At 43.3% G+C, this 24,705-nt stretch overlaps 1 protein-coding gene across 3 annotated transcripts; it reads left to right on the top strand.

Annotated features, from left to right (window-relative positions):
• The first annotated feature begins 573 nt into the window (after window positions 1-573).
• On the top strand, window positions 574-14,673 carry UMPS (uridine monophosphate synthetase). 3 transcript variants are annotated; one of them, XM_011950774.1, is made up of 7 exons: window positions 646-829; window positions 1,605-1,703; window positions 5,821-5,974; window positions 8,264-8,935; window positions 10,714-10,889; window positions 12,812-12,926; window positions 14,298-14,673. In XM_011950774.1, the coding sequence occupies exons 3-7, from the start codon at window positions 5,941-5,943 to the stop codon at window positions 14,465-14,467; spliced, it is 1,167 nt and encodes a 388-aa protein (XP_011806164.1). In that variant the 5' UTR covers window positions 646-829; window positions 1,605-1,703; window positions 5,821-5,940; the 3' UTR covers window positions 14,468-14,673. The 3 variants fall into 3 exon arrangements, with proteins under 3 accessions (XP_011806162.1, XP_011806164.1, XP_011806163.1); XM_011950772.1 differs by lacking the exon at window positions 1,605-1,703 and having other exon boundaries at window positions 574-829; XM_011950773.1 differs by lacking the exon at window positions 5,821-5,974 and having other exon boundaries at window positions 660-829.
• Window positions 14,674-24,705: the final 10,032 nt, after the last annotated feature.

Here is a 24,705-nt window from a genome sequence, read left to right as displayed (position 1 = left end):
CCTCCTGGATAACCCTGATAACCAATCAATTCACCATCTTCTAACTCTCCTCCCTCCCTCCCTAACCTTTTCTACACCTATTACCTAAGCATTTGAGATACGCCAAAGGAAATAAAAAAGTACTCCTTCAGGAAGCACAGTACAGACAAAAGAGGTAATGAATACTGTAATGATCTATGTGCTGTCAGGTACTAGATGCTATGAAGTTAATAAAAGAATTGAGTAAAGGTCCCTGTCTTTGAGAACTTATATTCTATTTGGAGAAACATGGGGGAAAATCGTGGCTAATAACTAGCAAATATAACATGCTAGGCCAAGGAGTAGAGATAATTAAGAGAACTAGTCGAGAAGGCATTGGTTATTAAAAAATGGACAGGATTTATGAAAACTCTCATGAAAGGCTGGACTTCATGATCCTACAGTCAATCTAGCTGTTCTGGGCTTTGAACCCCGGCGACCCCATCCAGAAGAAACCGGGAGAAGCACAAACCGGCGCCAGATTCGCTACCACCTGCCCGACCCTTCAGCCCGGGGAAACCCAGAGGTGGGTGCAGCAAGCTCCGGAAGCTGCGGACGAGGCAGGCGGAAGAGGCGGGGCTTCGGGGGCTACGTCATCGGGGCGCCGGAGGCCCGCTGCGCCTGGCGGTTTGAAGCAAACAGGCAGCGCGCGACCATGGCGGCAGCTGGTGCAGTTTTGGGGCCATTGGTGACGGTTCTGTACGACGTGCAGGCTTTCAAGTTTGGGGACTTCGTGCTCAAGAGCGGACTCTCCTCCCCCATCTACATCGATCTTCGGGGCATCGTGTCTCGACCGCGTCTTCTGAGTCAGGTGCTAGCCCAGGAAGGGGAAGGACAGGGTTTGGTGGCGGGAAAGAGTACCAGGAAATGGAAGAGGGTGACAGGAGTTGGGCCGTGAGTGAGAGCAAAAGAGCCAAGGAGGCAGTCCAACCCTACTCTTGGTCTGGGGAGTAAGCATAAGAAGCACAGAGGCCAGGGGTTGTTGGACTCTTTGAGAGTCGTCTGTTCTTTCACCCACAGGCTTAGACACGTGTTTTGCAAAAGTCGGGAAACCCAGTTTGGAACCCTGTCTGGCACTGAAGCACACTTGAATGAATTCTGTGTATTTAAGAAGATTAGACTTGAGGCCGGGCGTGGTGCCTCATGACTGTAATACCAGCATTTTGGGAGGCCTAAGTGGGCGGATCAGCTGAGCCCCAGGAGTTCGAGACCAGCCTGGGCCCCAGGAGTTCGAGACCCCGTCTCTACAAAAAATTAGCTGAGTGTGGTGGCGCACGCCTGGTACGCTGAGGTGGGAGGATCACCTGAGCCTAGGAGGTGAAGGCTGCAGTGAGCTGTCATTGTGCCACTGCACTCCAGCCTGGGCAACAGTGAGACCCTTCCTCAAAAAACAAACAAACAAACAAACAGACCGGGAAAACGTAGGTGGGCAGATAATTCAGCAACTGGGAAAATACTTGTGAGAAAAGAAAAATAGAACAACCTGAACACTGTATGTGATGTATATAAAATTTATCAGAGCCTAGAGAGACTTCAGCCATGCTCCCCCATGCAGCCCTGGGGACAATTATTTATTTATTTTTTAGAGGGGGTCTCTCTTATGTCACCATGGCTGGAGTGCAGCTCTGTGATCATAGCTCACTGCAGCCTGGAACTCCTGGGCTTAAGAGATCTTCCTGCCTCCCGTGAGCACAGAGGCTCATGCCTGTAGTTCTAACTCTTTGGGAGGCTGAGGGGATGGATCACTTAAGGTCTGTAGTTTGAGACCAGCCTGGCCAACATGGTGAAACCCCGCCTCTACTGATAATGCAAAAATTAGCCGGGTGTGGTGGTGCGCACCTGTAATCCCAGCTACTCAGGAGGCTGAGGCAGGAGAATCAGGAGGTTGCAGTTAGCTGAGATTGAGCCACTGCACTCCAGCCTGGGCAACAGAGGGAGACTGTCTCAAAAAAAAAAAAAAAAAAAAAAAAAGAGATCCTGTTACCTCAACCTCTGAGTAACTAGAACTAAAGGCGTGTGCCATCGTGCCCACCAAATTAAAAAAATTTTTTTTTGTGGAGAGGAGGTCTCGCCATACTGCCCAGGCGCATCTCGAACTCCTGGCCTCAAAAGATCCTCCCGCCTTGGCAGCCTCCCAAAAAGCTGGGACTACAAATGCCTGGTGCCACTGCTGGGCTACCTCATGTTATTTCAATGCAAATTCGTGGTGAACATAGGAACTGCCCCTTCTTTTGCTTTAAAAATCCACTTGTAACTACTGTAATCGAAGCCTATGGTCAGGGCAACTTAAGTTTATGCTTCGGGTTGCACTCCTCGAACTTGGCACACATTTGTGTTCTACTTGTATTAATTTTGCCTCAGCCTCTTCCTTTTAGGTCCACACTTGGAAGGGCTGTTTGGAAAGGGGAGTTGAATTTTGCACTGTGCGGCCAGAAGCACTAATTAAGACCAGAAGGTGGACATATTGGGAAAGCAGGTTTTTAGTCAATATAAGGAAAATTTTTATACAAATTAGAGGTTTCTAATACAGTGCTTCTAAATTTTGAGTATATATGAATTACCTGGGAATTTTGTTAAAATACAGAATCCAGTTCTGTAGCTCTGAGACTGGACCTGAGGTTGTGCATTTCTAACAAGGTTCCAGCTGAAACTGCAGACCACACTGAGTAGAGGGCCGTAAATATGTTTTCCAATAGAGTTTGCTACTAGCCACTAGTTACTATTGAGTGTTATGAATTTTTAAGTTTAAATAGTCATATATGACCAGTGGCTGTCATTTTGGACTGCTCAGATAGAGGACATTTCCATCATTGCAGAAAGTTTTATCTAGAAGACATGTAAGTTTCCTCAGCCCACTTAAGGGTTTATGTTCACTAGGGACCACTTTGTGTGGTTATTGTAAAAAGTATTAAGGTAGGTTGGACTATTAAGGTTATGGTACTTTGGACTATTAACTTCTCACCATCCAGAATCTTGCTATGGTGTATCTCAGCAGTGTGGAGAATTACTAAGGATTTTCTAGGGAAAAATTGATTTATATTTTAATAAGCCAGCTGATAAATGACAGAAAAAGTTTTTTGATAACTAGATCATGGTTTGTGTGTGTGTGTGTGTGTGTGTATGTATGTATGTGTATGTATTTTGGTGATTAATTGGTGAGGAGTTCAAGACATGGAGAGACTTGGATATAACAAAACTCCTTTTCACATCTTATTTATGTGAATAGAATTTCTCAGTATTTACACCCCAAAAAGCAATATAATTTATGCTAAACTCTAACTTCCCTTAATAAGTGATATTTGACTATAGTACTATATATACATTAGTGTACATACAGTAATTGGAGAGGAAAGGTAGCATTAACTCACTAAAAATGCATTTTCCAAATCTACTTTTATCCCTCTGTCAAAATTTGCAAAACATGTTTTAATTAATCATGTGCTTGTAATAATTTAATAAGAATTCTCTTCTTTAAAAAGTACAATTTCCATTTTCTTTTCCTCAAGAGAATAATTTATCTTCAGTCCTTAAGGATTCAGCTTCTTACATGGGCTTTGGTGGGGGTCATGAGGCAGCACCCACAGGTTTAAATCAGGGTCGGGTATTTGGTCCTTATGGGATTCACAAGATGGATTACTACTGACTACTTTGCTGTGAATGGCACAACTCACACAGTAATGTAGCTTCGTATACAGTTTGGGAAGAACATAAGATGCTCACTGCAGAATGTCCCTCACTGCTGCGGCCTCTACTGTGTTTTGCATGATGGGCTTCTTAATAGTCTTTTCCTTGGGCATATATCAGACATAGTACGTGCAACTACTGGGCACAGCCCTTTTTGGCACGATCACTGTTCCTTTCTTTTCTTTGTCATCTTGGAAGTAAGGACCTGAGAGAGCTACAGAATTCTTGACACCTAGAGACTTGTGGTCATGGGAAAGTTTTTTAAATTACCATTTTAAATTTCAGTTTACATACATATAGACAAGTATGACAGAGGGATTAGTAAAAGCTTTTCAAGTATAATCATATATTGCTTTAGAATAAAATTCTCTGGACATAGTAGAGTGAAACTTTGAGTTGGAAAAAGATGTAAAAAATTTTAAACTTTTCATAGTCAGAAATTTCATGTTGTGTTTTTTTTTTTAAATGGAGGTGGTGAGTATCCAGTCACTGTAGCATTTGTATTCCAAGTTTATTCCTTAAGAAGAGTGATAAAACAGTTCTGAGATAATATGTTAATATTTTTAGTACTAGAAATTACATTCTTTGCAACTTAAAATAATCATAGATTGTGGGGAAAAGAAAGAGAGATCAGACTGTTGCTGTGTCTATATAGAAAGAAGTAGACATAAGAGACTCCATTTTGTTCTGTATTTGAGATGCTGTTAATCTGTGACCCTACCCCCAACCTTGTCCTTGCAAGAGACATTTGCTGTGGTGACTCAAGGTTTAACGGATTTTGGGCTGTGCAGGGTGTGCTTTGTTAAACAAGTGCCTGAAGGCAGTATGCTTGTGAAAAGTCATCACCATTCTCTTAATCTCAAATACCCAGGGACACGTACACTGCCAAAGGTCGCCAGGACCTCTGCCTAGGAAAGCTAGGTATTGTCCAAGGTTTCTCCCCATGTGATAGTCTGAAATATGGCCTGGTGGGAAGGGAAAGACCTGATTATCCCCCAGCCTGACACCCGTGAAGGGTCTGTGCTGAGGAGGACTAGTAGTATAAGAGGAAAGAAGGCCTCTTGGCAGTTGAGATACAGAAAAGCATGTCTCTGGGCAATGGAACATTTACTGAGAAAGGAGAAAACCGCCTTAGGGCTGAAGGTGCTCTTTATGCACTAAAAAGGTTTATGGAGATATTTGCATATGCATATCAAGGCACAGCACTTTTCCTTAAACTTATTCATGTCACAGAGATCTTTATTCACATGTCTTACTGCTGACCTTCTCCCTACGATGATCCTATTATCCTGCCACTTCCCTTTTTCTAAGATGGTAAAGATAATGATCAATAAATACTGAGGGAACTCAGAGACCCGTGCGTGGGTCCTCTGTATGCTGAGCGCCGGTCCCCTGGTCCCACTTTTTCTTTCTCTATACTTTGTCTCTGTCTCATTTCTTTTCTCAAGTCTCTCGTTCCACCTAACCAGAAACGCCCACAGGTGTGAAGGGGCAGGCCACCCCTTCAATAGATTTTGGTTTTTTTACTCTTTAGAAGTACTGGACTAAACCTAGGATCTAGTTCACAAAGCAACTCAGTGATTGCTTGCTTTTCTTTTTTAAAAATGAGGTGGTCTTGGGTGGGAATGTGTATTCTAACATTAAAATGTGATAATTTATGTGGAAAAGGAGATTATAAAATAGCAATTCACACAATAGTCTGTATTTATGAAACTTCCTAACTGAAGGCTTCTTTCAGGAAATATAACTAAAAGATGATAAGTTTAGATACTCAGCGTAATGGATTACTGAGGGAAACCATGGAGTCAGGGGACCATCCTTAGTCTTTGGGGTCAACATCATGAGCTTCCCCAACACATCTCAGGTTGCCTTCAGAACAGATTCTGAGTCTGGCTGAATAGATTCATTCTTGTGTTTTTAGATTTATGTTTGTGTACGGGGTTTATGGAGAGAGTAATAAAAAGGCATTTTTTTTTTCTCCAATGAAGTTTGAGACTTACCCCCACTAGTTTATTACTGTCTTTACTGTTACGTTGTTACATAACACATACATAATAGTTGTTACACTATTTAAAATAGTTACAATAAAACATTGTTTATGTGTTCATTTTCTTACAGGTTGCGGATGTTTTATTCCAAACTGCCCAAAATGCAGGAATCAGTTTTGACACTGTGTGTGGAGTGCCTTATACAGCTTTGCCATTGGCTACAGTTATCTGTTCAACCAATCAAATTCCAATGCTTATTAGAAGGAAAGAAACAAAGGATTATGGTAAAATAAAAGTAACATAAAGCATTAAGTTAATTAATCTGTAACATCATACTGTTAGAAGTTTTCAGCTTCTGCGCACTAATGTTTTATCAGAGTCATCTTGAGTCCCTTAAGTTGTTACTGCTTGTGGAATTTGTAATTGTTACTATAAGTCACCTTCCTTTTTTTAGACTGGGGTGAAATGCTTTGCATTGATTAGGAAATGAAAAGTGCTTTTTTTGGTACTGTATCTATGAAACCCCAACATTTTTTTTTTTTTACCAGCCCTTCCCTCATCAGCAAAATGTTGTAACAGCACATACTTTCTCAGTATGTTTGTATTTAAACTTCATGAAAAGTAATCCATGGATAAAATTACTCTCATAAAGTAGCGTAAAAACCTCAGAGAGATATTCGTGTGGGTTCATGGCAATAGATGATCAGGTGACTTGCTTTAAAACCTGAAAATTTGTCCAGGCACCATGGCTCACGCCTGTAATCCCAGCACTTTTGGAGGCCGAGGTGGGCGGATCACCTTGAGGTCAGGAGTTCGAGACCAGCCTGACCAACATGGTTAAACTCCGTCTCTACTAAAAATACAAAAATTAGCTGGGTGTGGTGGTGTGCACCTGTAGTCCTAGCTACTGGGGCGGCTGATTCAGGAGACGTGCTTGAACCCAGGAGGTGGAGGTTGCAGTGAGCTGAGATTGTGCCACTGCACTCCAGCCTGGGCGACAAAGTGAGACCCTATTTCAAACAAAAAACCTGAAAATTGGCAGGCACAGTGGCCAGTTGTAATCCTAGCACTTTGGGAGGCCAAGGCGAGAGGATAGCTTGAGCCCAGGAGTTCGAGACCAGCTTTGGCGACATAGTGAGACTTTGTCTCTACAAAAATAGAAAAAGAATACACAATTAGCTGAGTGTAGCAGTTACATGGGAGGCTGAGGCAGGAGGATGGCTTGAGCCCAAGAGCTGAAGGTTGCAGTGAGCTATGATTGTGCCACTGCACTGCACCCTGAGTGACAGAGCAAGGCTATCAAAAAATAAATAAAACCTGAAAAGCAATCTTAATGATAGTAAGGAATTAATGGGCTTTTTTGTTTATGTTGATGTATTAGTGTTTAAACATCCTTCTGTAAATGCATTCTAAAAATTTTTATGATAAACAGTTGAGTTTTTGCTGCGTAAGGGCAGTGTTAGTTTTTCTGTTTTTTGTTTTTTGTTTGAGACAACGTCTCACTCTGTTGCCCAGGCTTGTCTTGAACTCCTGGTCTCAAGCCGTCCTCCTGCCTCATCCTGGCAAAGTGCTGGGATTACAGGTGTGAGCCACTGCACCCAGCTGAGATTTTCTGAGCTAAAAAAAAAAAATCTATATGAATCCCTACCCATAAGAAAACTCTTATTTCTGTTTTCTTATTTTATGTTTTAAAAAATGTTTCTGGAATGAAATTACGCATTTTTAAATATGTTATAAATACTTGCAGTCTTGTGTTCTAGCTTAAGCTGATTCAGTTAAACTTGCCAATTGTTCAAGAGGCAGAAAGCATTTGATGAGTCTATGAAGTCTACAGCCCAAGTTATTTACAATTTGTACATTATCTGAAAATAGTCTGTAGTGGAATTTAGGGTAGAGAAGTATATATTTAATCACGTTGCATTATATAATTTTTAGATTGTAGTATTGGGTCTAAATGATTGCTGAATATTTTTCCTTCTGAATTTGTATCTTCAAAAAGCCAATTATTTGGCTGATCTTGAATAGTGAACTTATAATACTTTGATGGAAAAAGGAATTATTTCATTGATGATATTGGATTTTTCTGTTTCATAACTTTCCTTGATCTCGGTGATCCTGCTGTAAGAAACTCTGTATTTAGGCTGGACGTGGTAGCTCACACTTATAATCCTAGCACTTTGGGAGGCTGAGGTGGGAGGATCGCTTAAGCTCAGGAGTTTAAGACCAGCCTGGGCAACATAGTGAGACCTCATCTCTGTGATAAAACAAAATTTTTTAAATAAAAAAAAAACAAACCTCTATTTGAAAATTTGATCATAAAACACATTAAGCCGTGTTTATAATGTAAAATAATTTACTTGATTTACTATAAATATACTGTATGTGTAACTGACAAGTTTGGTATACAGAATTGGCTTTATACATAAATATACTGTATGTGCAACTAGCAAGTTTGGTATACAAAGTTGGAATACACATATACTGTATGTGTAACTGGCAAGTTGTGTGTATATATATACACACATATACCTACATATTTAAATTTGGAATCAGCGAAATTTTTTCTTTTCTAGGAACTAAGCGTCTTGTAGAAGGAACTATTAATCCAGGAGAAACCTGTTTAATCATTGAAGATGTTGTCACCAGTGGATCTAGTGTTTTGGAAACTGTTGAGGTTCTTCAGAAGGAGGGCCTGAAGGTCACTGATGCCATAGTGCTGTTGGACAGAGAGCAGGGAGGCAAGGACAAGTTGCAGGCGCACGGGATCCGCCTCCACTCAGTGTGTACGTTGTCCAAAATGCTGGAGATTCTCGAACAGCAGAAAAAAATTGATGCTGAGACGGTTGGGAGAGTGAAGAGATTTATTCAGGAGAATGTCTTTATGGCAGCGAATCATAATGGGTCTCCCCTTTCTATAAAGGAAGCATCCAGAGAACTCAGCTTCAGTGCACGTGCAGAGCTGCCCAGGATCCACCCAGTTGCATCGAAGCTTCTCAGGCTTATGCAAAAGAAGGAGACCAATCTGTGTCTATCTGCTGATGTTTCAGAGGCCAGAGAGCTGTTGCAGCTAGCAGATGCTTTAGGACCCAGTATCTGTATGCTCAAGACTCATGTAGATATTTTGAATGATTTTACTCTGGATGTGATGAAGGAGTTGATAACTCTGGCAAAATGCCATGAGTTCTTGATATTTGAAGACCGGAAGTTTGCAGATATAGGAAACACAGTGAAAAAGCAGTATGAAGGTAAGTGTGTTATTCAGGAATCTGCAAGAATCAGAAATCCAGCTTAAACTGAAGAAAAAAAGGAAATGCTCATGTCATTGAAAGTCCATTCATAGAGCAGGCTGTGAAGCGTGGTTGGATCCAGGAGCTCAAGTGATATCTTCATGACTTGCTTTCTCTCCATCTCTCAGCTCTGCTTCTCTGTTGATTTCTTTCTCAGGTAGGCATACTCTACATGCTCACCGTAAACCAGTCACTCTAGCTGGGGATATAGAATACCTTCATTAACTAGCCTGGACAATCTGCTCTGCAACTGTAAGGTTGTTAACCCTGACCTTCTTGAAATAAGAACCAAGCAGGGATAATTTCCTTAAATAAAATGGGTGTGCTAGTACCAGAAGAAGGGTATGTGTCTGGTCTAGCAAATTTGACAGATGTCCTTAGCAGAATATGATGTTTTGAATGAAAATTCCACATAAAGGAAACAATGAGAAAGAAATATAAAATGGTAAGATTTATTTGTAGCAGAAAAAGTTCTATTGATAAACATTATTTAAAGATTTTTATTTTATCAAATAGGGACTCAAAGTAGTGCATGTGTTGGTTGAGACAAATGCTTAGTTCTACTGCCTATTCTATGCAAATTTCTGTCTACGTTTTTACAACTATGTGATCAGACTGTATATTTAATGCATTTTTCACTTAACCTTGTAACAGATATTTGGTCGTGTTATGTAACATTTTTTGTAGGTATCTTTGAGGTAACTTTTCTTTAATGTATGCATGTTCGTAAGCTATTTGTTTAAAACAGATTTGTCTTTAAGTGACTTCTTCATGTGTTTAAGATGTCCTGCCCTCATCACATTGTCCAGCTTACTTTAGCTGATTGACTGATGTAAGAGTTTTATACAAACTTTCTTCAGCTCTGCATAGAGTTTTTTCGAAAATCAGGCTTCTTACTGTCCGCTTTTAAAAGGAATATAGTTGCCCATTGAAATTAGGTAGCTAAGGAGATCTAAGGAACATGTAGAAATATTGAACGATAGTAAAGCTGCTGAGACACCCCTGCAGAGTGAAAACTTGTCATCTTCAAGAAGAATTTTATTTTTATGATTGTTATTTTTTTAGACAGGATCTTGCTCTCTCGCCCAGGCTGGAGTACAGTGGTGCAATCTTGGCTCACTGCAACCTCCACCTCCTGGGCTCAAGTGATCCTCCCACCTCAGCCTCCCAAGTAGCTGGGACTACAGGCACACACCACCACACCTGGCTAGTTTTTTGTGTTTTTGGTAGAGATGGAGTTTTGCCATGTTGCCCAGGCTGGTCTTGAACTCCTAAACTCAAGCAGTCTGCCCACCTCAGCCTCCCAAAGTACTGGGATTACAAGCATGAGCCACCATGCCCAGCTTCAAGAGGAATTTTTAAATGTTGTTATCCTTGACATCAATAAATGTTTGTCTTCACTGGAGTCCCTTTTTTGATAGCATGAGTTTTATTTGTGGTCATGAGCTTCAGCCTACAAGGAAAAACAGTCCTGTTAGTGTTCCTGATAAGCCAAGCGCAGATCTTGGAAGTTTTTTTCTCATTGTGATCTCTTACCCAGCTACTTACCTAAATAACAGATACAGTTTTCACAGATGGAACCATGGGTCTGCTGATAATCACTAAAGTTCCTGAAGAGTTTGATTCTCTCATTAACATGTTACTGGGAGATAATTTCATATTGCAGTTGGTTGGACAAGAGGTTAGAGGTTTTTGTTTGAAAATCGGCAAATATCTTTTTTTCCCCTTTTTCTTAGGAGGTATCTTTAAAATAGCTTCCTGGGCAGATCTGGTAAATGCTCACGTGGTGCCAGGCTCAGGAGTTGTGAAAGGCCTGCAAGAAGTGGGCCTGCCTTTGCATCGGGGGTGCCTCCTTATTGCGGAAATGAGCTCCACCGGCTCCCTGGCCACTGGGAACTACACTAGAGCAGCGGTAAGTTTTGGGGGGACTGGGTGAGAGGGGGCAGGGGCTGCTATGCTACATGCTATAGGGCAAGAAGATATCTCCTAATCTGGCATCTCTGGAACCTCTGCCAAAAAAAATCCAGCTCTTGTTAGTGTGACAGTATATTAATAGTAGTTGGATAGAATTCCTTGATAGTTAATAGCATTTTATATCATGTAGTGGACACTTCAGGAATTTGAATTATACTCCAGGAGAAACTTTGAGACCCAGATAGTTAGTCAAACAAACACTTATTAAATCTACCAAGACTTTCAGATCATTGTCTTTTTCATCTTACCATGAATTGAGAGAAGATGAGAAGAGCTTCCCAGACACACAGTTTCTCAGAATCTCCCAAGTCCTACAGAGATGCACATTGCCATGACAGCAGCCCACATTCAGTGGCTTTCTCTTATTCTTGTCAGATATTTTAGAATATTATATTACTTTTAAAAAATTGTCATCGGGGGTTGGGCACAGTTGCTCACACCTATAATCCTAGCACTTTGGGAGGCCAAGGCGGGAGGATTGCTTGAGGCCAGGAGTTTGAGACCAGCTGGATGTCATAGTGAGATTTCCTCTCTACAAACAAATGAAAAAGAAAATTAACCAGGCATGGTGGTACATGCCTATAGTCCCAGCTACTTGGGAGGCTGAGGTGGGAGGATCACTTGAGCTTAAAGATCAAGGCTGCAGGGAGCCATGATCATGCCACTGCACCTCAGCCTGGGCAAGAGTAAGAGCCTATCAAAAAAAATAAAGCCCCAAGAAAATCCCCATGATTTTTTTCCCCCATGTGAAGATTCTAGAAGTAAAGGATTTCTATTTTTTCATGTTATTTCAAAGACTATCTGGAGACTTAACTCATATGGCCCTACAGTCACGTTTTAACCCTATCCCTGAATTGACTATAAATGTCTGATTTCCCAAGTCTCATAAGCACGGTCAGTTTTAATATTTGGCATTCTGGGAGTCTGGGTCTGGCTCAAGGACAAGACATGACTTGTTTGTTGGCAGTAGTAGTTGGTGGCAAGAATGTATCAATGTGTCTCAGGTCTCGAAGTACTGAAGCTAGAGTGCAGTGGTGGTACCCAGTCAGGTCTCCGGGAAGTCTCAAATTAGAAGGGAAGTACAGAGTCACGTCTCTCGGAGGGGAAAGTACCAAATCAGAAAGCCAGGCAGACCTTCTAAAGATACTTTTATGAATGTGAGATACTAGTGTAGAAACTGGGGAGACCAGTTGATGTTACAGAAGAGGGAAAGTGGTAGAGGTAAGATTTCTTTAGCTCTTGAAAGCATAGCTGTTCTTTACATGACAGCTGCCTTTGGATATGGAGTAGCCTGTCTGTAGATAGTCAGTAAGCCTTGAATGTGGTTGCATAGCATTATACTATGTTCTAGAGTACTCACCTCAAATACTTTTTGGAACTAGGTGGGTCACCAAGCATTATTAGAAATAAGAAATTATGCAGCATCTTGATTTTAGATGCACATAGTATAGGATTTCTGTTTTAAGTATGGTTTATTGCAGGAAGGGAAGGGAAAGGGTCATCTCAGAGTCTTAATGAATCAAGTGTGTTTTATTATGGTTTCTATTTAAGATGACCTGTTTCAGATATAGTAACTTTATATATATGGAATGAGAAAAGGCATCTATAATACAGCAAAGTTTCTAACTAGATAATAGAGCATAAGCCGGGCATGTTGACTCACACCTGTAACCCCAGCACTTTGTTAGGCCAAGTCGGAGGATCCCTTGTGCCCAGGAGTTCAAGACCAGCCAGGGCAATATAGTGAGACCCCATGTCTTTTTTTTTTTTTCTAAGTTTTAAAAAAATAGAGCATATTTTTACTTTTATTCTGTGTGATTAACTGTTTTCTTGTAATATGTTCTATTACATTCCATTTAGGTTAGAATGGCTGAGGAGCACTCTGAATTTGTTGTTGGTTTTATTTCTGGGTCCCGAGTAAGCATGAAACCAGAATTTCTTCACTTGACTCCAGGAGTTCAGTTGGAAGCAGGAGGTAAATCTGGTCACTGGTCATGGCTCTTCCAAAAATGCTTCTTTACCCATGGCAGGCAAAATAAAAGTTTGCATGTTATTATACACTTGCTTAAGAGAAGCCTTCTTAGTCTAGAACAATAATGAATGAGGCCTTTGGTAACTATGTATCTTTGGACAAGTCAGTTTACTTCTTTTAGTCTCATTGTCTGTAAAATGGGGATGATAACAGTATTGACCTCATAAGGTAATCAAGAGGCTTTAGTGAGGTAACATGCAGAATATTTAACACAATATCTTGGCACAGAGTAAACACTCTGTACTTGTAAGCCCTTACTTGTAAGCCCTCATAATTCTTTGACTAGATACTATAGTTAGGGTCAAGGCTTTTAAGAATACTTAAAGTGTCTTGGATTTGGAAGATAATAAGCTATTTAACAGAATGCTTCTGGAACAGCAGAATTTAATAAAACAAAAAAGCAAAATCTAAGGATTAGGGTTTATGGATAGTCTGTGTGACCACTTGATGGAGTTGTGATAGAAAGGTTCTTGTATATTGTAGTGGTCAGGTTAGACTTGCTCAACAGTGCCTTGTGGTGATGCTGAGATGTATGCTAAAATTTTCTTCAATTGTGAGGCCAATCTTTATTGTATTTTTTTGATATTGAACCTTTCTTGGTAATATATGATGAGTTTTACTTCTTTTTTATATATATATATTGTTAAGCTTACAGATGATCTAAAATTTGACATTGAGAAAGTGTATATTTAGGACAACTTGAATCTATGCTTCTGGAAAAAAATTACATGAAGAAAATAATGATAAAATAAATAAGGCTGGGTGCGGTAGCTCACGCTCATAATCCCAGCACTTTTGAGGTTGAAGTGGGCAGATCACCTGAGGTCAGGAGTTCAAGACCAGCTTGGCCAACATAGCGAAACCCTGTGTCTACTCAAAATACAAAAATTAGCCGGGCATGGTGGTGCACACTTATAATCCCAGCTACTTGGGAGACTGAGGCAGGAGAATCGCTTGAATCCAGGAGGCGGAGGTGGCAGTGAGCCAAGATTGTGCCATTGCACTCTAGCCTGGGTGACAGAGCAAGACTCTGTCTCAAAAATAAATAAATCAATAAATCAATAAATCAATAAATAAATAAAAATAAACTTCACTATTGAAAAGAGTTGGTGAGCATCTTTCTCCGTTTGATGTCTCTGGCCTATCCAGTGAGTCTCTTCAGCTCCTGTTTTTCCTCAGTTGCTATACAAAAGAGGAACGAAAGTAGGGGCACGTTTTTATTTAAAGCTGGTTAGATACTTTTTCTGAGAAGTCATGTGACAGGTTTTCTGATTTTTGTATTATGTGAAACTATAGTTTTTGTGTTTCTTGCAGGAGATAATCTTGGCCAACAGTACAATAGCCCACAAGAAGTTATTGGCAAACGAGGTTCCGATATCATCATTGTAGGCCGCGGCATAATCTCAGCAGCTGATCATCTGGAAGCAGCGGAGATGTACAGAAAAGCTGCTTGGGAAGCGTATTTGAGTAGACTTGGTGTTTGAGTGCTTCAGATACATTTTTGTGAAGACATTGAAAATGTGACAGTCCCCCTGAAAGTCACTAGCTGGAAATAATCCAATTATTCCTGCTTAGATTCTTCCACAGGGCCTGTGTAAGAATAGGTTCTGGAGTTATCATGGACTTTAGGAAATATTGAGTAATTTGTAATCACTGCATTGATGCTATAATAAGTTCATTCTCAAGCTTGCTTTTTTTGAGACTGGTGTTTGTTAGACAGCCACAGTCCTGTCTGGGTTAGGGTCTTCCACATTTGAGGATCCTTCCTATATCTGCATGGGACTAGACTGCATTGTTATTCTTTTATTTAATTTTTTTTTTTTTTTTTTTTTTGAGACGGGATCTCGCTCCATTTCCCAGGATGGAGTGCAGTGGTGAGATCACGGCTCATTGCAGCCTTGACCTCCCAGGTGATCCTCCCCGCTCAGCTTCCAGAGTGGCCGGTACTATAGGCATGCACCACCACGTCCAGCTAAACTTCTTTATTATTTGTAGAGATGAGGTCTTGCTATGTTACCCAGGCTGGTGTCAACTCCTGGGCTCAAGCGATCCTCCTGCCTCAGTCTCAAAATGCTAGGATTATAGGTGTGAGCCACTGTGCCCAGCCTATTTGCAGTAAGACAAAAATTCTAGAGCACCGATAGGCTAAAGTCAGCACAGCTTTTCTTGTGTCCTGTATTCTCTGTCTAATGTGTTGCCCAAATAATATCTAATTGTTAGCCATTCTCCTCCGTCTCCAGCCTAAAAGTGACAGTCCAGGTATCCACATGGGCTGGTTCCCAGAACTGCCATTGCTCACTCTCCAAAGAGGGGAAGGTGGGGAAGGGGAAGGTGACTGCAGCTCAGCTCCTGAGCTAGTATCTGGCTGTTATTTCAACAACTGGAGTTGGAGTTTGGGCTCATTTTTTCCCCTAGCCAGCAATTATGGACCAGTGGTAACACGAGTGACCGCTTCCTGTGACTGACTTCACAATTAGGAGGTCTAAGATTCCATTTGGGGTTTGTTTAAGGATCCCACATAATTGTCCCAACTGTCATTAGTAGAGGGGAGGTCAGCCTTCATTAATAAAGAGAAAACCCACATTCAAGGTGGTGTTTGAGCAGGGGCAGGGTGAGGGCTGTCCCGGTGCTGACTGCGCCAGCACACTCATATTCCTTCTCATTTGGGGCCCACCTGCAGGAAGTGGCACAGGATCAGCCATTTCCCCACCCTTGTCAGCCGATGGCCCACTCTTCTCTAATGACTCAGAGGAATGCCTAGTACTTTTTTTTTTTTTCTTTTTTTTTTTTGGAGACAGTCTCACTCTGTCACCCAGGCTGGAGTTCAATGGCATGTTCTCGGCTCACTGCAACTTCCACCTGTCTGGTTCAAGCAGTTCTCCTGCCTCAGCCTTCCGAGTAGCTGGGACTACAAGCCTAGGATTTTTAACTCAGGTTTTTATTATGTTCCCTCCTGAAGTTTTTACTTCAAGAGCTTCTGCTCTAAAGTCCAATTTGAGCTTCATGTCCCCAGTGCTGCATTTCCCAGGAAATTTGGTCTGTGGGAGAGAGACCAGCTATCAAGGAAGAAGTGACCAGAAGGAACAGGAAGGGAGCTGGCCCTCAGGGCTACTCTGGGGAAGCCAAAAGTCATGAAGGGGAGAAGAACTTTCTGAGAAAAAATTGCAGAAATCTCTTAGGTGTCTTCAGTGTTGAGAGGCCTTTGGAGTGATGTGCTGAGGTCTCAGTGCCCACCTCCCTGGCTGTCACTTCCATGTGTCAGTGGTTCTCCCACTTTAGCAGGTATCAGAGTCACCTGGAGTCTTGTCAAAACAGGTGCCCAGCCCCACCCCCAGCGTTTCTGACTCTGGGTACCTCTGGGATGGGTCTTGAGAATTTGCATTTCCAAAAAGGTCCCAGGTGATGCTGTGGTTGCCTGCGCAGGGACTGGACTTTGAGAACCACTGCACTGGTTATTCACATTTCTGCCTCTGCAGTGAGACAGTCTTGAGGTCTGCCTCCTCCTGCTGAGAGTCACACGCTCCTGTCCTTCCTTTAGAAATGTGAGCTCCTGCCATCTCCAGGACGCAGGCACTATTCCTGTTGAGGAACCCTATTTTATAGGATCCCTGCTAAGATGACTTGAGAGGAAATGAGAGGAGGCTTGAATAATCACCCAGCCACTGCCACTTATTGAAAGTGTAGGTCCTTATGCCCGACACCATCAGAGATTCTGCTTTAGCAGATTTGTGGTTTGCCCAGCGGCCTGGGCGTGTGCATTTCTAGTGGGTGCCTCAAGTGATCTGGCAATTTCTTAAGAGTCAGCCCAGTACTGCAGGCCTCTTATCTAAGCAGAAGCGCGGTCTGGCATGAAAACTTTAGAAGACAAGTTGATTCAGGCAGTGAAGAACTTGGGCTATACAAGTGCTGTTCTTCAGCACTGAAGTATTTTGGAGGCATTAGATAATTTAACCCTTTCTTAGTCAAGGAATATTTACAGAACACGGTCTCTGGGCATTGTAACTCCTGGTCTTAGTGGGAAATAATAGGGATCCCATGTCTCCATGGGGTGCACAGAATATCTGTGAGACTGATGGAGTGGAGAATGCCACCCCCAGCCTCTCCAGCTACTCGAGGCATTCTGCAGAACATCAGCCCATAGATTGTGTGTGTGTGTGTGCGCGTGCGCACACTGGAGGAACCTAAGAAACTATTTGGTACACCTCTTATTTTAGAACTCCAAAAGTGGAGCTCCAGAATCGTAAAGGGATCTGCTCAGTCTCACAGCCAGCCTGTGGATCTCAGTCCCAACACTCACCCTTGTGCTACTGAGTCCGCTCTAGGAAAATCTGCCAAAAGTATGCCCATGGCCGGTTTGTTGTTTTGTTTTGTTTTGTTTTGTTTGTGACAGGTTCTTGACTCTGTTGCCCAGGCTGGAGTACATCACAGCTTACTGCAGCCTTGACCTGGGCTCAAGCGATCCTCTTGAGAGTCTCTCGAGTGGCTGGAACTACAGGCGTGCACCACCATGGCTGGCTAAGTGTTTTAATTTTTTTGTAGAGACGGTGGAGGGGTTCTCACTGTGACTCAGTGTGTGCCCGACAGCAGAGCCCACAGCCACGCCAGTTACAGTGGTTGCCATCTGGGTCATGAGACCTGGCTGCCAGGGGTGCAGCCACAGGAGAGCCAACTGCAGAGGATGCTGGCGCCTGAGATAGCTGCTAATGCTGCCCTGGGTGCACTTCTCATCCAAAGTGCCCGGTGGGTGGGAGTCATTCAGTACCAGTTCTGAGCCTGAGCCCAAACTCTCGTGTTTCTGCTAACCCCTCTCTGGCTTCTGCCACCAATGAGAAGAATATGCCCTGGTTAGCCCATGACCTCCGAATAGCAAGAGAAAGTAGAGCAGAGCCTACTCCAGCCTCCCCCTGTCCAATGTACGAAGGTCCCGCTGATCTGTAAGCCTGGGAGCGTGATAAATGCTTAGTAGTGCATGCCATGGAGTTCCAGAGTGGTTTATTACACAGCAATATCTAGCTAAATACTTTTAACATGTGCTGCAGCTCCCTGGATCCAGCCTGGTTACTGGGAAGACAAAAACTGGGCTCACCAAGAACCAGTCTTCTGCCTTCCCAGCCATCACCTCTGGCTGCATCAGTGATCTCTCCCAGCGAAATAGCCACGTGGTCTTGTGTGAATCCTGTACTTGAACACAGTGGACCGAGGGTCAGTCATTGAAAATGACCATGAGTAACCCTATGGACTCTGCAGCTTGGTTCCTTTGCCCCTTAACAGGTGGGTATGAATTGTGTCTTCAGCACCAGGGCTGAATGAGAAAGTGCATTCGTTTTTGAAGGAATCTAATATTAAACACAAAAAAAGCATGAGAAAAATCAGGGCTCATTGGAGTTATATTTTTAAAATACATTTTTTAACAGTTATAGATATTAGATATAATATATAATAGTATATATAAATAATATATGTTGCCCAGGCTGGTCTTGAACTCCTTAGCTCAAATGATGCTTTGGCTTCCCAAAGTGCTAGGATTACAGGTGTGAGCCACTGCGCCTGGCCTGTTGGAGTTCTTTACATTTATTTTATAATCAGTGCTGTTTTATTAAATGCAGATTTTATTTTGGATTATAGGATGTAGAATGCCGTATTTTTCTTAGATCACAGGGCCTTTCACATTTGTAATTTGGCCTTGTATGACTTACCCTGCAATCCCTTTGTTTTCCCCATAACCCTTCCAAAGGAAGGCCACAATAGAAATACAAAGAGAAACAAAATAATTAGAATATTTTTTAACTTCTAAAGTTCAAGGTTTTGGCATAAAGTCTGGTTTAGAAGAACATTTGCCTAGGCCTCTCCTTTCCACCAAGGGGGAAAGCCTTCCTCTAGACAAGAGGCAGAGGGCTCCTCAGAGTCAGATCCTGGTGTGGGCTCTCTTGTGCTGCGGCTGTATCCCAGGGAAGGAGGGAGGAAGGGCAGTTGACACCCAAAATAAGGGTGGGGAACTGTCAGCAGAGGAGGTCTGTGTCATGATTTTCAGTGCTGGGGTTGCAGGGAGCCCAGGAGAGCAGTGAAGGTCCAGAGATCCCTTGCCCCAGCTCAGTGCAGGGCAGTGGACTCAGGCCATGTGTGTGTGGGGCAGAGCCTGAGGTGACCTGAGCTTCCTGTGGCTCCAGAGGAACATTATAGAGAAGCTGAATTCTATTTTTCTGAAAAGGGCATGGGAGTTAACTGAGAAGCAAACCTGGTGGGCCTGAGAGTCTCGATCGTCACGTAAGGACAGTCAGTGGGAAGTGGATGGGCTGCACAACCAAAGTTCTCATGAGGACAACCATGTCTTCGGGGGTGCCCTTGTGCACAGACAGCTCCACAGCCCTGCCTCCAACGTCCCAACACTACGTTGTCTCCCTGTACTTAGCAGCCCTGCAGGGTGAGAGGTGGGGAGGATCCTGAAATCATGATTATGTTTAACAAGGCATGCTGTCCTTATTTACCTGGAACCTAGTAATGTTTTCTGCCACCATTTGAATAGACACTTGAAGTAGAGATGGTGTTGAGTTAAAAAAAAAATACATAAAAATATGGGTTCTTTTCAAACTGTATAGATGGCCTAAAAATTCACATTTGCTCAAGGAAAACCGGTGTAGGTAGTCTTTGACCTCCTTTCCTCCCTTATCCTTTCTTCTTCCTTCTGAGGACTAAACTGATTTTTTTTTTTTTTTTTAATCTTGCCCAAATTCCTATCTAAGGGGTCTGGGGAGTCATGCCCTACAAGTCATACATTTTTATCAAATGGGTTTTATTTAACCCTATATATCATGACTTATTTTCCAACCTGACTCTGGTATAACCTTACGAGACAAGGAAGAAAATCAAAATATTCTACCCCCAAACATGTTTATTTGCCATATTTTGAAATGGCCCTGCAAAGCTGTTCTTTGTGGGGGGAAGTTAGCATCTCTAAAGAATCTCTATTAATATAGCTAGATCTTTTTCTTCCAGACTCTCCCAATCCTAGAGAGATTAAGATCTGAATAGGAAATATTTGTCATCTATTGTCTCTAAGGGCAGCCATTTATAAGACTTCAAAGAACTTTTGTCTCCACAATCTTAACCTGAACATTCCCTTTCTATCAATCCCAGGTCTTTAGACAAACTCAACCAATTATCAACCAGAAAATGTTTGAATTGACCTATAGCCTGGAAGCCCCTCCACCCCGCCACACCGCCCCTGGCTTTGAGTTGTCCTGCCTTTCTGGACCAAACCAATGCATTTCTTAAATGCATTTGATTGATGTCTCATGCCTCTCTAAAATGTATAAAACCAAGCTGCACCCTGACCATCTTGGGCACATGTTCTTGGGACCTCCTGAGGGCTTTGTCATGGGCCATGGTCACTCATATTTGGCTCAGAATAAATCCCCCTTCAAATATTTTACAGAGTTCCACTATTTTTGTTGACACTTACCTCACCCCCACCATCTTGCTGCCTTCTGACTTCCCCAAGCCCTTGTGCTGTCTTCTTGGGCTATAGCATTACCTCTTCCTCACTTCTATTGCCTTCTTCCCCTCTTCAACTCCATTGCCATCCAATAGGGGATGTCTCCCAACTGAAATCAAGCCTACAATCCTTATGGCTTGAGCTGAAAAGAGACCCTAAGAAAAGGTGCTGAGTGGGAGGGAAACCCAAGTATCCCTGGCTTCCCATCCTCCTGGGTCCTTAAGGTGCAGCTCATCACCCACGTGGAGATGCTCACACAAGTTGTGACCCCCACAGCCCTCAGGTGATCGTGTGTTTTGTTCAGTGTATGTTTTATGATCATATGTCAGGACATGAGTGCCAACCAGCACATGTCAACTTATACCTGGGGCCTCCGTGATATGAAACCCTGCCAGGCCAACCTGTGTGTCTCCCTAATGGAAAGGAGTCTTTGAAGGATTGAACTTCTGTGCCAGGAAACATGACATTTGTGTCAGTTGTCATCTTCCTTCATTTAAAAAAATAGAACAGTTCCTGAGGTCTTGGTTAACGTGTGTTGTTCTCCATTGGCAGGCCTATGCAAACCTACCCCTCAAAGTCTGAGGAAGCTGAGAGGTCAGAGAAAGAGGCTAACAAATCCAGTTTCTCAGAAAGAAAGATTTAATGGGGACTTAAGAACAGAAGCTATGTCTGTGTCTTGGGCAGTGGTGAGACAAGTTGTTGGATCCCTGAGCCGTCATCCCCTAAACCTAGGGCTACAGACCGCAAGGAAAGAATGGATGTGATTCAGAAGGGGTGTGTAGGACAATTGTTTAAGGGCAGAGCTTGTGGTAAATACGATAACATCAAGGTTGTTTAGTTAGTACTTACTCTTACACAAGGAACAATAGATAAACTGGAAATCTTAGAGAGCTTTCCAGAACAGGAGTTAATCAGAAGTCAGCATGGCAGATTCACTTCCAAATTGGAGTTGCCTTGGCCTCCACATGTGTGTACCAGAGACTGCTCTTGTGATGAGGACGAAAGAGAAAGATTCAAGGAGGAAGGAGAGACATCAGTATGCTCTTAGAGCACTCATTTTATTTCAGTAGAGATGTATGCCCCCAAGACAGAGACTCGGATGACTCCCCCTCATGTGGCAGAATTGTGGGATAAGAAGAGACAGTCAGACTTTTTCCAGGAGCAGGTGCAGAGCAGAGGACTCTAGAGAAGGGATTCTGAGCTTGGGTCTCACCAACCCTCACTCAAGGTGTGACTGTTCTCAATCTCCCCTTTTGTAAAATGGGGAATTACCTTCCCTGAATGTGGTATTTGTGGGTTAGTTGTGAGGATCAAATGAGGAGTTTGCTTTCAGTCACAGGGGTCTGATATTCTCTGTGGGTGGGACCAATGAAGCTTTCAATGGTGTGTCTTCCAGGGAGGGTGTTCTTGAAATCAAACTGAGATGATAACCCCGAGAAATAGGCTTAGTCTTTTTAGCGTCTTCTTTATTACACATTTATAGGCATTGTTCTGACAAGGGTGTCTGTAGCATTCACCAGAATGCCAAAGCAGCCCATGATCCAAAAGGGTCAAGAACTCCTACCCTAGAAGGTCAGTGAGATGGCTGCCCCTGATGGGTTGCTCCTTGCAGTTTAGAGCTTGCCTTTTTGCACGAAGAATTCAAGGCATCTTAAAGTGAAGACGTTATGCAGCCACGTATCTATCAGAAGGATCAGGATATGTGTAGAAGGGGAAGGTAGGAAGAGGATGGGGGTTGTTAATGGAGGGGGCAGTGGGATTGGGTTGAGAGGAAAAGGGGTGGCACTAAGAACCCGAGCCTCTTTTTCTCTTGTCCCCGTGTTTTGAACAGTCTCTGGTCCACTAAATGCATTCGGTTCCCAGCTTCCTAACCATCAAGATACCATACGGATTATACAGTCCCCGTTGTGTGACAGAAGGAAGCATCAGTCATGGGGAGAGATGGACTTCCCGACATTCACATCCAAGAGAAAGAAATGGGATGTGAAGGCCTTCTCACTGACACATCACCCAACCCGTCTTGGAGGTGGCTCTGTCAGATGGGGCTGGCCAGGCAGCAGCTGTCCTTCCCTGCTTCCCGTGGGTCCCTCCCAAAGCAGCAGCTGAGCAGGCGGGGCCTTTAGGGGCTGAGAAGAACTGTTCCTCAAGCACAGCCCCCTCACCAGCACCAGAGCCTGCTCAGCTGTCTCTCCTATTTTTCTCCCTCCAGCTCCATGTCTGCACACCTGGAGGGTCTGAAGGCCTGAATAGGAGCTGGGTCCTGACTATGAAGCCTGGAGCCCTGGGGGAGAACAGGATGCCAGGTGGGAGAGACCTAAGTAGGCCTTCTCAGCTGGGGGACCTCCAGAGGAGCCCCAATGCCGAGTCGTAGCCAGGAGAAAGGCCACAGCTGTCTGAGTGCTCACAGCCTCCATGCAGGCAGTGACCCAGCTCCAGGCATGTTCACATGCCATGCCCTGTCTGCATTTCCAGTGCCCACTGGACAAACCCCCAACTTCCTCAGGCACCTCACACCCCACAGGCGCAACACCTCCTCCGGAGCCTCATCCCAGCACTGTCACTGTCGGCCTTTGTGTCTTTTACTTCTCCTGGCTTCCTCTCTGCCAGTCTCAAAGCTTGTTACTAGCTGTATTAGTCTGCTCAGGCTGCCGTAACAAAATATCACAGACTGGGTGGTTTCAACAACTGTTACTTACTTTCTCATAGTTTTGGAGGCTGTGGAAGTTCAAGGTCATGTGTCAGCAGAAATGGTTTCCCCTAAGGCCTCTCCTTTTGGCTTGCAGGCAGCCGTGTTCTCACTGTGTCTTCACACAGCCTTTCCTCTCTGCAGCCCTGGGCTCTCTACCCGGTCTTATAAAGACACCAGCTGCATTGCGTTAGGGTGCCACCCTATGACCTCATTTAATTGCAATTCATTCTTTAAAGACTCCATCATCTCCAAATACTATCACATTGGGGCTTTAGGGCTTACAACAAATGAATTTTTGCAGGGACACAATCCATTCCATAACAGTAGCTGAGTATACAAGGCTGTCCTCAGCAGCAAGTAGGAACCATGGTATTGGATGTCCTCCAGGGAGGGGGAGGAGCTAAAGGACATACTCCAGCAGAGAAGGACCTTCTGTCCACCCTGACAGTTTTTCCCCATCTGTTTGCTCTTACCTGAAATTCATCCCAAGAGTTTTTCATGATAATCACCTCAAGCTTTGATCCTAATTAAACAAATTTAAAAATCACATTTCTTCCCTGGAAGAGGTAGCTATTGGCCACTTTAGTTTCATAAAGTACTAGTCAATCAAGCTGTATGAGAATTCCCTTTTTTTTTTCTTTTTTGTAGAGCCAGGGTCTCATTGTGTTGCCCAGGCTGGTCTCGAACTCCTGGGCTTAGGCAATCCTCCCACCTTGCTCTCCCAAAGTGTTGAGATTACAGGCTCGAGACACCGTGCCCGACCAAAAGCCCATTTTGATAAAAGTATCTTAAAATTACAAAATGACCTATCTGGGGGTGGGTTGTGAAATGAAGCGTTTGGAATAGATTATCTTTGTGGTCACTGGCAGCTGGCTGGATAACCTTCACATCATACATTGGGTCGGAATCTCAGGAGTCAGATCTCCAAACAGCTCATCCCAAGAGCTTCCAGCAGGGGGCAGCAAGGCATCGTGAACGCGGGTTCTGTAACATTCCCTCCGCGTCAGACTGAACACCCCCAGCTTCCAAGTCAGGTGGAACTAGAACACATCTTCCTTTGCTATCTGTGACTCAAGAATGTTGTGCCCAGGCCAGGTGCGGTGGCTCACGTCTGTAATCCCAACATTTTGGGAGGCCAAGGTGGGAGGATCGCTTGAGCTTGGGAGTTCTAGACCAACCAGCCTGGGCAACATAGTGAGACCTTGTCTCTACAAAAAATAAAGTATTATCTGGGCGTGATGGTGCACACCTGTAGTCCCAGCTACTTAGGAGGCTGAGTTGGGAGGATCACGGGAGACCAGGAGGTTGAGGCTGCAGAGAACTGAGATCACACCACTGCACTCCAGCCTGAGTGACCCAGTGAGACCCTCTAACAACAACAAAAAAACCAGAATGGCGTGCCCTCACAGAAAATGAGCTTCTGAGCCAGTTAATGATTTATCTCCAGGAAACCCAAAATTAAACAGGAGAGAAACCCAAAGTTTCTTCCAAAATTACATTTATTTTTCTCAATTCAGAAACTCTCAATGCCGCAATTTATC

This window comes from Colobus angolensis, unplaced genomic scaffold, assembly GCF_000951035.1.
Source record: "Colobus angolensis palliatus isolate OR3802 unplaced genomic scaffold, Cang.pa_1.0 Scaffold31, whole genome shotgun sequence".
Taxonomy (NCBI): Eukaryota; Metazoa; Chordata; class Mammalia; order Primates; family Cercopithecidae; genus Colobus; species Colobus angolensis.
Note: the sequence above shows the minus strand (reverse complement) of the source record. Positions and strands in the feature narration are given on the sequence as shown.

Coding starts and splice junctions, on each gene's coding strand:
- UMPS (XM_011950772.1), top strand. CDS start 674: ATGGCGGCAGCTGGTGCAGTTTTGGGGCCATTGGTGACGGTTCTGTAC. Junction 830..5,820: donor GACCGCGTCTTCTGAGTCAG/GTGCTAGCCCAG, acceptor ATTTTCTTACAG/GTTGCGGATGTTTTATTCCA. Junction 10,890..12,811: donor GGAACTACACTAGAGCAGCG/GTAAGTTTTGGG, acceptor CATTCCATTTAG/GTTAGAATGGCTGAGGAGCA.